This window comes from Melanerpes formicivorus, unplaced genomic scaffold (genome assembly GCF_026170545.1).
Source record: "Melanerpes formicivorus ecotype bairdi unplaced genomic scaffold, bMelFor1.0.p_v2 SCAF_276, whole genome shotgun sequence".
Classification (NCBI taxonomy): Eukaryota; Metazoa; Chordata; class Aves; order Piciformes; family Picidae; genus Melanerpes; species Melanerpes formicivorus.
Genome location: NW_027142628.1, coordinates 128,545 through 142,568, shown reverse-complemented (window position 1 = coordinate 142,568; position 14,024 = coordinate 128,545). Strand labels below are relative to the sequence as shown.

Sequence of the window (14,024 nt, the reverse complement as noted above, 5' to 3'; positions counted from 1 at the left end):
CAGCCTAACACCACCACCACCACCACTAAACCATGTCCTGAAGTGCCGCCTCGCTGCCCCCCCGCCTTTAATCGATAGTCGTTAATGGGATAGGGAAATGCAGCGCAGAAGTTGCAGGGTATTTTTGGCTCTGCCGTGTTTCCTGTCCTTGTTTTGCTGGAGGGCTGGTGCGGTGCCTGGCCGGGAGAAACAATCCTTCTGTCTTACCTTAGCACGGGGTCGAGGGGGGAGGAAAAAAAGGGGGCACCTTTCGCCTCTGTGTTGCATGCTTGTGTCTCCTCAAAGAGCTAAGGCATCTCAGCTCTGCTCTTTCGAGGCGAGTGCTCCGTGCAGTGGTTGTGCTGATGGTGAATGAAGCTGGACGTGGGGTTATGAGCCCCATTTATTGGCTTTCTTCCCCCCAGACACTCAGGCAGTGTCTGTCTGTCTGCCTGGCTGTCTCTCTCGGCGCGGGGCTGTCACCAGGGGTATTTGCAAGGTTATTTCTGCTATCCAAAGAGCAGGAGGAACGTTTCCCTCCTGGCTGGCAAAACGGTGCTGCCTTCAAAGCGATCGGAGGCTGAATTGCGGTTAAATAATGTATCTTTGCAAAGTGCTGTGAGATCAAAGGAAAAATTAAGATCAGAGACGTTTGGAGATCACCAGGGGGGTATTGGGGAGGGGGGGTGGGGGCTGGGGAACGTTCTGTGTTCGTGGCTGGGCTCCCTTTCTGCGGCGTGTCCTGGGAGCTGGGAGAGAGGCACTGGTTGTGCCCTCCGCACCGCATCCCTTCTTTGCTGCTGTGCTTCGCAGGGCACAGCACTGGGCTCTCCCTGCCCTGACCCACAGACCATTCAGAGGGAAATGAATGGTGGGTGAACCTCCCCGTGCCCAGGAGAGTCTGACAGAGGAGGGGAGGAAATACAACTCCCAGTGTCCGTTTACTCAGGAGAGCCGATTCTCCTGCTGCCGGAGCCGGGAGAGCTCTGCAGAGGCACATTGATCGCTGCTCAACCCTCAGCCAGGTCACCATATCCTCACTGGTGGCTTGGGCACATCCTTCTCGTGGTGTCAAGGAGAAGTCAAGTGCTTCAACGGCAGGAGTGGCTCTCCACCCCGATGCGCTCGGCGCCTCACGGCACGCTGCAACCCTTGCAGTTTTGTGGCTTTCCTCACGTCCATGCTTTCCCTTCCTTCGGCTCTTGCTTTCCTTTTCAGACCCTTCTTTCATTTGTCCCCAATCCATATTTTTGCATTACAAGTGAATTTTGCCAGCTGGGCCCTTGCAGGAGCCTCCCTCCTCTTCCAGCGCAGCTCCAGCATCTGCCACATCCTCCCTGCTTCCTCCCCTCTGCCCCTGTCACCTCCCCGACCTTTGCCAGGCCTCACCCCGATTACTTAACCCCTCTTTCCCTGTGTTAATTAGGTGTTGCCAACCAACCCAGAGGAAAGCTGGCAGGTCTACAGCTCTGCCCAGGATAGCGAGGGGCGTTGTATATGCACAGTGGTGGCACCTCAACAGACGATGTGCTCGCGTGATGCCAGGACAAAGCAGCTGAGACAACTATTAGAAAAGGTAACAGCTGACCCCTTTGGGGAAAGGTGGTTTGCTTTGGCATGACCTATGGGGGCCAAAACACCAGCCAGCTGGCCTGAGCTGTGGTTTCCAGGGAAGATAGCCCCCCCTGGGCCAGCCTTCCCACCCTGGAGTCATCCCCGTGTGCATGGTGGGGTAAATCTAAGTGTTTCTGAGGCACGGAGGAAAAGGGACCGTGGCTTAAGATCGAGTTAAAACTGCTGACATCAAAACAACAATCCTGAACCACTAAAAAAAAACAACCAACCAAAGAGAGAGAGAGGAAAAAAAAAAGATGCAATTCACTTTTATTTTTCCCATTATGTTAACACAAGCAGTTTAAAAGGATGAGCCTCAACCAGATGAGAGGAGATAGAATTAAAAACCCCAAGCCCCGTGCACTCCCAGCCAAGCTGATATTAAAAAGGTCAACTCAAACCAGCCCGAGCTGTCGACATCAAACAGCAGAGAAATGACAGCCAGTGGTTTGCTTTCTGATGGTTGACATCCACTTGATTAGTTTTTAATGGTCTGCTGCCCGAGGAGATCAAAGAATCTCATTAGGGAAACGCTCCTGATAACAAGAAATTTTCCAGATAATAGGGGTTCCATTGAAGAAATGCTGGTTCATGGGAAATGGTGCTCCTCTCTCTCAAATGCAAGTGGGCTCCTGTGCTGGGTGTGTAATTATCCCTCCTGCCCTAGTGCTGCGCTGGCATGTGTTGTGCATGACCAAATAGATTTGCTCCTGCTGCTCGCAGGAAGCTGCTGTGTTAGTCACTGGGAGCGATATTAAACCTACCCTGAAGTGGTTGGGGTTTTTTCTTCACACACCCCACCCCCCCATCCTGATGTGATGAGGGCAATAAATTGAGGCAGGAAACATTTAGCCCTAAAACACTTCTTTGGTGTGGCAGAGGCTTCTAAAAATAGCCCGCCCCCCCCCAATCGAGCTTTTATTTCCCTAAGCATGAACAGCAATTGGTTCAGCACCACGTTCGGCGGAGAGGCTGCTGCGGGCGTTCTCTCAGCAGCTGATGCGGGCGTCCGGGAGCCATCGAGTTGCCAGAGCTGCTCAATAAGCATTAAAGAGCAGGATCTGACCCCGTGCCCTCTGCTTAACGGGCAGGCGAGACCTGGGCTAACATCTCCGCTGCAGGGTGCCTGTGCTGGGTGGGGTTTTCCCTCCTGCAGCTCTCCGGCTGCCGCTGGATGAGGTGAGGGAGGAGCGGTGTTTCCAGGCGTGTGTTGTGGGGATGTGGTAGCTGCTGCTGCTCTGTCTGCCTCTCACTCCTGTGCTAACCTAGATGAACACACTCCCCTCCCAAAATAAAGAACAGGCTTCTTAAGTTGCCAGACAGCTGCTCTTTGAGGAAGGCTGAAATGCTCAGCCCCGTAGGAAAACGCCACCGCAGAGAAGAGCTTCCAGCTCCCCAGGAAAGATTTCAGACCTGAAAACTCCTTCCCTTTCCCCTGGCATTTTAACTCCAGCTCTCTCTGTGGTGGGAAAACTCTTCCTGATTTCTCTCTGCCAGCATAATTGTGTCAACGAGGTAAATTGTGTTTGGATTTTCAAAGGAGGAGACCTGGCAGTCACCTGCAGCAATAATAAGGCACTGCTTGTACAGGCAAGAAACCAGCTGCATTCGTGTGTGTGTGTGAGTCTCCTGTGTGTGTACACAAACCAATTTCAGCAGCTCCACTGCAAAGCTCTGCACAGAGCCTTCAGCAGCTTGAAGGTATTTGGAGGTTCAAAGCTGCCAAGGTGCCATCTACCTGGGTCATCTGGTGTAGGTGATCCTGCTCTGGCAGGGGGGTTGGACTAGATGATCTTTCCAGGTCCCTTCCAGCCCCTGAAATTCTATGCTTCTGTGATACCCTCCCCACAAGGCCACAGGCATATGTTGCTGCTGCTTGGGAGTGGATCCTGGGCACCCCATCAGTGCAAAGAGCAGGCCCTGAGGGAGGGGAGGTGAGCCAGGTCTGCTCACCACCGCACAGACTGTTCAGTCCCCGTTTTGACACCAAGGTGTCTGAGCTCATCTTTGGCTGGAGTACACTGAGTCCTTCCAGCCTTGTGTCAGGTGTTGAGTCCACAGCTTGGACTGCACCCAAGCCCAGGCATCGCCTCCATCCTGTTCATAAACAGATTATTCTTCCTCTTCAGAAGGAATTTTTTTGGCCCTGTTGTCTGGGAGGACTTCCTCCTCTGATGGTTAAACCATCTTTGGCTTCCTGCCCATTCTTCTTCTTTGCCAGCACTAATTTCCAGATTAAACAGTTCTTTCTGCTCACTTGATATTCACTCCAAGGTGTACACAAGAAGGACAGAGACATCTCTTCTCAGCCTTTTGATTTGACTTTTGCAGTCCTTAGAAGAGGAACTTCTCATGTCCTGCTCCACCAGCTCTCTGCTAGTTCTTCCTATAGACCATGGAATTCTCCCTCAAGATGCCTCATGCTGTTGCTCTACCAGCTTGTCTGCCTGCCCAAGGTTTAGCATTCATCCCAATTCAAGCCCCAAAGATGGGCTTGAAACAGCCCTTTCTGAACTGGCACAAAAGGCTGATCCACAGGGAAGCTTGAGCAGGATTGAGACCATGGATTTGACCATATATCTCTTCCTAGGGTCTTCCTGACTCTCCATTACTCTGGTTTCATTCTGAAGCGACTCAATGTCAAACAAGAGCAGGCCTGGAACTTTCATTTGTATCAATTTTCTATTTCAAATGCTAAAATTGACTCTTTTCTTTTTTTCCCCCAAGACACTCACAAGTATCTCTTTCATGGCAGCTTGATGGAAAATGAGGTTTCGTGTCGAGATTGTGTGCTCCACCAACGGAGGCAAAAAGCGTTTTAGCTGATATTTGAGGATAGCAGCTAATGGATGGAGCTGAGGGAATTTGAGAGACAGTCTCCTTGAGGCTGGGTTCATCGGAGCACTTAACACAAATGCTTAAGTTTAAGCTATGACCAGCCTCGTTGAAATCTAATCATTTGCCCAAGTGCTTTGCTGGATCAAGGGTTTGATGTGCTAATGAAGGAAAACAAGCACATCTCCAGCTGATGAAGCACACATTACTGGCAGAGATCAGGAGCGATAGAGACTGACTCTCTGTAAGTCTGGCCAGAATCTTGCCTGGGTGAAAACAATATCAAAAACAAACAGGGAGAGTCTGGACATCCCCAAAATAGCACAGCCACAGCAGTTCATTTTAGGTGTCTCAGTGCAGAGACATGTGAGGAGGCTGTTTTCCTCTGCAGTCAGAGGACAGGCAGGCTCCTCTGGAGGTGATTCAGAACAGAAGCCTGAGCGAGATGCTCCAATGTGCTGCCTCTCAGAGTCTGTCCTTCCTCCCCATCATCCAAGAGGCAGAGTAAGGAACCCCTTCTAACCCCACTCAGGGGTCAGACACCAAGGGTATCAGTACAGAAATGCTCCTTTCTGCTTACTTGCAGCTGGACCTCTAATTTGAGTTAGGCATTAGAGGAATAAATGAGATCCTTTCTGTGTGATCCCTGCAAGTCATTCCTCTTCCATCCCTTTGGAACAATTCTGCTGTGTAGATACAGCTGGACTCAGAGGAGGAGGGAGTGAATTACCAGGATAAAAATACCTGCAGACCAGTCATGCTTGCCTGAGACTTCCCATCTCCTGCCTCAGGGTAGGAAGAGGTCTTCAAACTCCTCCACATCCAACTCAAGTAAATTAGCACCCAACCGTGTCTGCTGAGAACTCATGGACCCCGAGGGAGACATGGCTGAACAGGAGCCACAGAAGCTGAGCTCAGGTTCAGCTCTTTGCCTCTTCAAACCAAGAGAGCCTTGTTTAGCTCTTCCCTGCTCCTCACACCTCCCTGAGCAGCTCCTTGATGGTAGTCAGGATGGATGCTGGGTGATGTGTCAGGGCTCAGAGACTGGAAATAGCTTCCCCCTTTACTGAGGAAGACTATTAGACCCCTGGAGCAGTTGTACTTGGTTCTACAGAATGCCTCCTGCCTGGTGGCCTTTGAAATACAGGTCATCCATGCAATTTTAAGAGTTCTCTGGACTAGTTTTCCTGTCATTGTGTATGAGCAATGGGCATTTTGATCACTTTGGAGCTGCAGACACCCAAGTTGGCATTTGACCCTTGTGAGATGAACTTCTCAAGTCCTGGCTCATCAGCTGAGCCCATCTCTCTGCTAATTCTTCCTGTAGACCATGAAAATCTCCCTCAAGATGCCTCATGCTGTTGCTCCACCAGTCTGTCTGACTGCCCAAAGCTTGAGATTCATCCCAATTCAAACCCCAAAAGATGGGCTTGGAACAGCCCTTCCCAAGCTGACATGAAAAGCTGATCCACAGGGAAGCTTGGGCAGGGTTTAAACCATGGGTTTGACCCCCACAAATCTCACCTGGGTCATCAGGCCACCGTTGCCTCTCCATTGCTCTGGGCTCACCCTGAAACAACTCAATGTCTCAAACAACTGCCTGGTTCCAGCAAGCAGTCTCCAAGAGCTGGCTGCATGCGGGTGTCCTGCTGTCCCCTTGCTCTGTCACTTCAGGTAAGTCACAGCAGCCCAGGGAGATTTGCTGGAGGAAACACTGCGCTTCCACCATCCTCTCCCCCATCCCAGCCTGGCTGCGCCTGGGCTTTGGCAAGGACGGTGACGGGAGCGGATGTGACAGCCTGGGCTCTGGGAGGTGTCTCAGAGGGGATCCGCAGAGACGGTGCTGGCTGGCATTTGGGGTTTGCTAGACACCCACAGAGGAAGAGACTTGAACCAAGATGCCTTTAATGCGAGGGCCCTGACGCAGCAGCACGCGCGGGTGCCTGATTCATTTTAGACTCCGGCGTCATCCCTGCCGGTGCCGACAGCCACAGTTCCGAGGGTAATGCAGCAGCAGCAGCAGCAGGGCCACCCGTCGTGGGCTGAGCCCCACCGTCTACAAACACAACCATCTTTGATGCAAAGGCCTAAAATTACACTCATGGCTTCATGCTAAATAGGTGCTTAGGTCCCTGCTGAAGTCAGAGCTTCCTTCACCCTCTCCCAGCCTGGAGAGAAGGGAATATCTTAATAAATCAGATGGCAGCCAACCTTCCAAATCAGGTCAGCCTAGCTAGCATTTCCTTACACCTTCAGCTCTTTTTCTCACCATGAGGCCAGCCAAGCTCCCTGCATCATTTCCTTCTCCAGGACCAGATGGGAGCAGCGCGGGGAGCCGCCGGGATGCGGCATCGCTCGGCTAGGAGAGCCGCTGGGGCAGCGCGGCCACCCGAGTGGGCAGGCACGCCTCAGCCTGACGGTGCTTCCCAGCTTCAGGTTGCCTTCACCTGCAGCTGGAATTGGCTGTGGCAGAAGCTGTGTGAAGAGCAGGGCTGTTTGGATAATGAGGTTTTTACTGGCTGGGAGTAAAGTTTGCACTTAGGCAATCAGTAAGTGTCACTTGTGTATGTGAAGAAATGATGATGTGCACCTCAGCCAGAGTGTTTCTGCTCAGCTGAGAGCCTCTCCTCATGCCACAGCAGGAGCTGCTCCAGCCTCTCCAAGAGGCCGTCAAGAGTGAGGTGTTTTAGCCTGGACTGCAAACCTTATTTGCATGTGTGATTCTTAATTTAGTCTCTGCAGCGGGGCAGGATAAATGTTGGTGCAAGCAATTTGCTCTCTTTTAGAGCATGGGGTCGTAGTACTGGGAGAGGCTGTTGATGAACTGGTAAATAATGCATGGGCTGATTACCCTTTAGTTGTGTTGACTGCCGAGGAAAAGGTCAGCACTCAGCATTGGGATGCAAGCAGGGCCGCCTTTGCTGCTGGGGGAAGCACCTCCTTAATGAGTCCCCTTCTCCTTTGACAGGTGCAAAACATGTCCCAGTCGATAGAGGTGTTGGATAGGCGAACTCAAAGAGACCTACAGTACGTGGAGAAGATGGAAAACCAGATGAGGGGACTGGAAACAAAATTTAAGCAAGTGGAAGAAAGCCACAAGCAGCACCTGGCAAGGCAGTTTAAGGTATGTGTGCTTTCCAAATCACTAACGAAGCTGTGGCCAGGGATTTACTGGGGGGGTTGTGTGCATGGGGGTGTAGCCTTTGTCCCTGTCAGCTCATGCAGCCACTGGTCCAGTTCTACACTGCACTGGTGGCTGCCCCCCTGAGAAGCTCCCTCCTACCCAAAGCATGGCCAGATCCAAGCTGTGGCATCTCCTCCTCAGCCACAAGCCATAGGGTGGAAGCATCAATCTTTGTGGTTTTGTACCCACAAACCACTTTAGTGCCCCAAATAGCAGCACTGCCCCATGAGAGGGGGTCTGCAAGAAAGAGCTTGGGGCATCTGAGGTCAGCCTGAGCTGGATTTCCCTTCCACAACCAGGCAGTCCAGGACCTGATTTTCTTGGGGAAGAGTCAGGAGCTGGAGCTCCATTTCCATTTCTGCAGCACTAATCATTCCCCTCTTTGGGGTGCTTGTGGCCACGGGGCAAGCAATCAACCAAATCAATCCCACTCAAAAAAAACAACCCCAAAACCAAACCAAACCCCAAACCAGAGTGTGGCTCTTGGCGTTGGGCTGGCAAACTGCACCTCTCAAGGGTGTGCAGGTGTCCAGTACTGAAGTAAAGGAGCTGGCAGCAGAGCCAGCACCTTCTGACGGCTTGGCTGTGTCCTGACCTGGTGTCATGCAAATGAGAAGCGAAGATCTCAGCCTCTGAAATGAAATCTGCCGCTGCAAGCCGTGGTCAGACTGTCAAGAGCTTGATTGAGAACCAAGGAAATGGCCCCAAACCAAGCTGTCAGCAAGATTTGGAACCTCACATTTCAGTCATGCTTTGGATTAAGAGACCTAAAAAAGGCAAGGGAGATGGTTTCTAGTGGAGTTGGGAAGATATTTCTGAGCAGCCACCCAGCTGATTGCCAGCTCCAACCCAGCTGCCTGCTGTTTGAAAAAAGCAGGGTGGGTTTTTTTTTTGGTCACATCTCTACATCAAATACCAAAATACCAAGATGACATCAGAAAGAAAAGCTGGGAAGGAGGCCCTTAAAACTTTTCACCAGTTCCACCTCCTCCTCTTCCCCCATCTCCAGTTACTGCAGGACCCTAAATTTAGCTCTGCAGCCTGGAGGGAAGAACCATCTTTCTGATTAAAGGAGGAGTTTATCATGTATTATCATAACAATAAACCAAGCTTTTGATAGTTTATTAATGCTATTAATAATAACTATTAATATGTTAATATTATTATGACTACTACTATTATGATTTCCATCCCTCCTCCTCCCACCCTGATAGCTTTAATCCCTATTATTGATGAGCTTTGAAGTCTTTTTCAACCTTACTGATTCTATGATTCTATTTCCACCCTTCCTACTTCCACCCTGATAACTTTAGTCCCTATTATTGATGATCTTTGAAGTCTATTCCAACCTTATTGATTCTATTTCCACCCCTCCCCCTTCCACCCTGATAACTTTAATCCCTATTATTGATAATCTTTGAAGTCTATTCCAACCTTATTGATTCTATTTCCACCCCACCTCCTTCCACCCTCATAACTTTAATCCTTACTATTGATGAGCTTTGAGGGCTTTTCCAACCTTATTGATTCTATGATTCCATGATTCTATTTTCACCCCACCTCCTTCCACCCTGATAAGTTTAATCCTTACTATTGATGAGCTTTGAGGGCTTTTCCAACCTTATTGATTCCATGATTCTATTTCCACCCCATCTCCTTCCACCCTGATAACTTTAATCCTCCCCTTTGCCTTCCAAGAGGCTTGCCCCGGGGATTGAAAGTGAAATAGCCAAACACCTTCACAGTATCACAGTGTCACATCACAGTATCACCAGGGTTGGAAGAGACCTCAAAGATCATCAAGTCCAACCTGTCACCACAGACCTTATGACTAAACCATGACACCAAGTGCCACATCCAATCCCCTCTTGAACACCTCCAGGGATGGGGACTCCACCACCTCCCTGGGCAGCACATTCCAATGGCTCACAACTCTCCCTGGGAAGAACTTTCTCCTCACCTCCAGCCCAACCTTCCCCTGGCGCAGCTTGAGACTGTGTCCTCTTGTTCTGGTGCTGGTTGCTAGAGAGAAGAGACCAACCCCTTCCTGGCTGCAACCACCTTTCAGGTAGTTGTAGGGAGCAATGAGGTCTCCCCTGAGCCTCCTCTTCTCCGGGCTAAACAACCCCAGCTCATTCCCCAAGCGCAAACAGCAGGTGGCAAACCACAAACCCCAACAACCCTCCTCTTGGCTTAAATAGGATGGGATGGGAAGGGGGAAAAAAAAAAACCACCACCAAAAACTGAGGCTGAGACCCAAATTTCGCCCCCCTCTCCCGAGCCTGACGTCCCAACCCTGAGTGCTGTGCCCCTTGGCTGTTGTGGGGCAGTTTGGGCAGCGGCAGGTAGGCTCTGCGCGCTCACACGCTTGGTTAAGGGCTAGGTGCATGCATATTTATGTCTGCTCATTAGCTGCTGGAGCAAAGCATCCTCAACAAAATGCTGCTGTAAACGAGGCCACCATTTAATTTAACAGCAACAGCAACAAAACAGTAATGATGCTGACCAGAAAACCAAGAGAGAAGTCTTTATTTCTGTGGAATAAATCTGACAAGGACTCGGATTTCCTTAACGTTCTTTCTAGCATGCCTTTAAACAACAACAAAAATATAGCTCTATAAATAAAAACCAGGGGGATTTGGGTTTCTTTTGGGGGGGGGGGGGGGTTGGGGGTTTGTTTTGTGGGGATGGGTTTGGGGTTTGTTTGGCTGTTCCTGGTCTAATTTGCTGCCAAAGCACCGCTTTAAACTTAACCGGCCGCAGCATTTTGTTCCTGCTAACGCCAGCGGTAAAAGCGACACAGCAAAACACAGCTGTGAGTGGTTTTGGGTTTTGTCCTTTGGAGCTCTCCTTGTTGGTTTTGGGGTTGTTTTGCTTTTCTTTCTGCTTTTTCTCTCTCTCTCTCTCTCTCTCTTTAGTTCTGTGAAAGAGTATTTGTCTATGAATGGCTATCTATATAAGGCAGGTTAGCCAGCTAGATCCTCAACAGTATTTCATTTTCTTGCTTACAGGGCTAACTTAAAAGCAAGTTTTTTCAATGCTGCAGTGACTGAAGAAGCAGTTCACTCCCATGTAACCATGAAAAAGAGGGCCACAGAGCATTTTGCACCATGCATTGATTTCTCTATTTTATTTTGGTCCCCTTTCCTTTTCCTTTTCCCCTCTCCCCCTCCCCTTCCCCCCCCCCCCCCCCCCCCCCTTATTCTTTTCATTACTTTCCAAATTAGCACCGTAGCTCACTCTAAGGAACCTTGAACCTCCCAGCTGAGACCTTCCTTTGCATGCAATTGTAGGTGGCATTTCATGACTAGTTTTGAAACCCTTGTCAATGCATATATATCTCTATATATGAGTTGAGTTGATTTTTCCTTTTCTTCTTCTTATTTTTTTTTTCCTTTATTCTTTTGCTTTTGGTTTCTTTTTCTGTTTGGAAAGAAAAAAAAAAAAAAGCAAACAAACAAAACAACAACAAAAAAAAAAACAAACCTTATATCTACCACACAAAAACCCAAACCAACCAACCAACCACCCAAGGAACTCTTTGTTGTACGTGACCTGAAGCATGTAACCCCTAAGATGTTGCATTCAACAAGAAAAAAAACAACCTACAAATGACAAATAAAGGCCTTTCCCAAATGTTTCGGTGTTCTGCAGCCTGTTTAATCTTGCTCTTTTCTTGGGACACCCCCCCCCCCTCCCCAACCCACCCAAATAAGACCTAAAACCCAATTTGAATGCTTAATGATTGGGGGAGACCCCACCCCCCCAAAAAAAGAAACCCCATAAAGAGCTAAGTGAGAAGCCGTTGTGCTCGCCGTAGGAAGCGGCCAGGTCGAGGCAGAGGGTGGCAGATTTTTGCACGCATAGCACTGAACCAAGCTTATTTTAACCTTGCAGGCGATAAAAGCGAAAATGGAGGAACTTAGGCCTTTGATACCAGTGTTGGAAGAGTACAAAGCCGATGCCAAATTGGTATTGCAGTTTAAAGAGGAGGTCCAGAATCTGACGTCAGTTCTAAACGAACTCCAGGAAGAGATTGGCGCCTATGACTACGAAGAGCTTCAGAACAGAGTGTCAAATCTTGAAGAAAGGCTTCGTGCATGCATGCAAAAATTAGGTAGGCTCAGAACGACATGGTGGCACTGGTACAAAAAACCACTCATCCCTCCTTGGAGGTAGCGAGATGTTAGACTGGACATCTCCTTGGGCTCGGCCTGGCGGCCAGGGATGAGCTGGCGCAGCCAGGTTGGATCCTGCAAACAGTTACCCTATGAGTAACCTGAATCCCGGGAGCTAAGTCCTGCTGAGGGTTGCTTGCGTGAGCCACGTTGCTCATGGTGTAAGTGCTTCAGGATCAGGCCCTCGACTAGGCATGTGGCTTCGGGCAGCGTTTGCATAAGCGGATGGTGACGTGTGGGGGAAAGGCCCGGCCCCCGGCGAGTGGGCGCTTATGCAAAGCAAACACATGCCCCCATTTTGCTTCTGCATCCATGTCTGGGCTGGTTGCTGGACCCTAGCACACCAGCAAAGGTCTCCACACACAGCTTTAAGTAGCGTGTGTGTGTGTGTGTGTGCGTGCGTGCGTGTGTTTGCAGGCTGTGGCTCAGTTTCCCTTTCCCTTTCCTTTTCTTTGCATCTTGCAAATCCCAGTTGAGAAGAGCATGATGGAGCTGGGGTGGGTGGGTGGGTGGGTGGGGTTGAGCCGATGCAGGATGTCAGTCCTCCCCATCTCTCCCATTCCCCGAGGGGAGCGGAGGTGGAATGGAACGGAGATGGAGCCCCACCCAAGCAGCGCTGCTAAACCATCCGAGATTCATCTGTGGTCTCATCCAGGGAGTATTAACTGACTGCAGCCTGGGGGTCCCTTGCGGGGAGGCACCACTGAGAACCCAGCAGCTGACCCCCAAACCAAGGGTGGAGAAAGGGGGGGGACGGAGGGCACTGCCTTCTGCAGCTGCAGGAAGCCTTCCCACCGCCGGTTGGCCTAGCTCTGCCTTGATTTAATTTCTACTTCCATTATTGACTTTCTTGTTAAGCAATTTAGATAATCTAAACACATTAACTGCTCTGCAGTCTATTTCGGTAGCACATACGAAATTACACTCTCAGGTAACTCCATGGAAGATCAGATCTCCTCTGAGCACTCTATACCCTTGGCAAGGTAACACTTTGTTTCTCTCTTGTCTCTGCTGCTGGGATTGCTTTTGCTTGTTTCTAGATGCCTCCACACTTCTGTAAGCAGACACCCCCCATGTGTTCCCCCCTCCGAGTGCATCCTGTCCTCTGACGCCTTGGACAGCCCTTCTAGAGCACAAGGCTTGTGAGGAGCAGCTGAGGGAACTGAGGTTCTTTAGCCTGGAGAAAAGGAGGCTGAGGGAAGCCCTTCTTGCTTTCTACAACTCCCTGAAATGAGGTTGGAGTGAGGTGGAGGCTGGTTTCTTCTCCCAAGTAACAAATGATAGGACAAGAGGAAACGGCCTCAAGTTTCACCAGGGGAGGTTTAGGTTGGACATGAGGAATAATTTCTTCCCCAAAAGGGGTGTCAGGCCCTGGAAAAGGCTGCTCAAGGCAGTGGTGGAGGTTGAAACTCTGAAGGGGCTTCAAAGCCTTGTAGATGTGGTGCTGAGGGACCTGGCTAATTGGTGACCTGGCAGTGTTGGACCTGATGAGCTGAAAGATCTCTTCCAACCAAAACAATTCTGTGATCCTCTAAGCTGCCTCTCACTTGAAAACTCAGGGAGGGAATGGAATTTCCACATGAGCCTGGATGCTCAAAGGTATTTGAACTACAAGTCATGCACTGAGATACCCCTGAGGAGCTGCCTGGCAGGCAGGGTCTAAGCCCCCTGCCCCAGCTAAGCGAGAGGGCAGAGCCTGATTTCTCATTTATTAAGAGCTCTGCCGTGCCCAGGTTTGCTCTGGGGGCAGAACAGGCTGAGGATTGTTGTGCCATTGCTTTCCACTCCGTGTCTGTGGTCTCCTCCTTGCCTGATGATGGCCACAGGGGAGGCAGCAGGGCTGGGGCATGTCAGGGAAGTCCTGACCTTGTCCTCCCCCACTTGAAATCCTCCCTGACAGAAACGATGGAGGTGGTGATGACTTGGTGCTTCCTGTGTTAGCAGTGCCCAGTACCTGCAGAGTTATCATGGGGAGACTACAAACATCTCAGGACTGACAGTCCTGCAGTGGGTAAGATAGGAAAGGATGGAGAACAGGCCCAGGAGGGGCCAGTTGACCAAGGTCACATAACAACCCCCCCTGGGAGCCCCATTTTGCCAGCACAAGGCAGCTCTGCCCTGCAAATGGCTTTTCCCCTTCTTCCCCTGTCCAGGGCAGGGGTGGGTGTGATGAGAGGGGATGGTGGCCAAGGAGGGGTCCACTTGCTTCATCCCTTCAGCCTATGTCTTGAAGG

At 50.4% G+C, this 14,024-nt stretch overlaps 1 protein-coding gene across 2 annotated transcripts in view; it reads left to right on the top strand.

Moving 5' to 3' along the window:
• Positions 1-14,024, top strand: part of OLFM1 (olfactomedin 1) — a 40,954-nt gene that overhangs the window by 14,343 nt on the left and 12,587 nt on the right. For both annotated transcript variants that reach the window (XM_068170037.1, XM_068170036.1), the window contains exons 2-4: positions 1,406-1,555; positions 7,397-7,552; positions 11,510-11,729. In XM_068170037.1, coding sequence (XP_068026138.1) covers positions 1,406-1,555; positions 7,397-7,552; positions 11,510-11,729 — 526 coding nt within the window. The remainder of the gene's footprint in view (positions 1-1,405; positions 1,556-7,396; positions 7,553-11,509; positions 11,730-14,024) is intronic.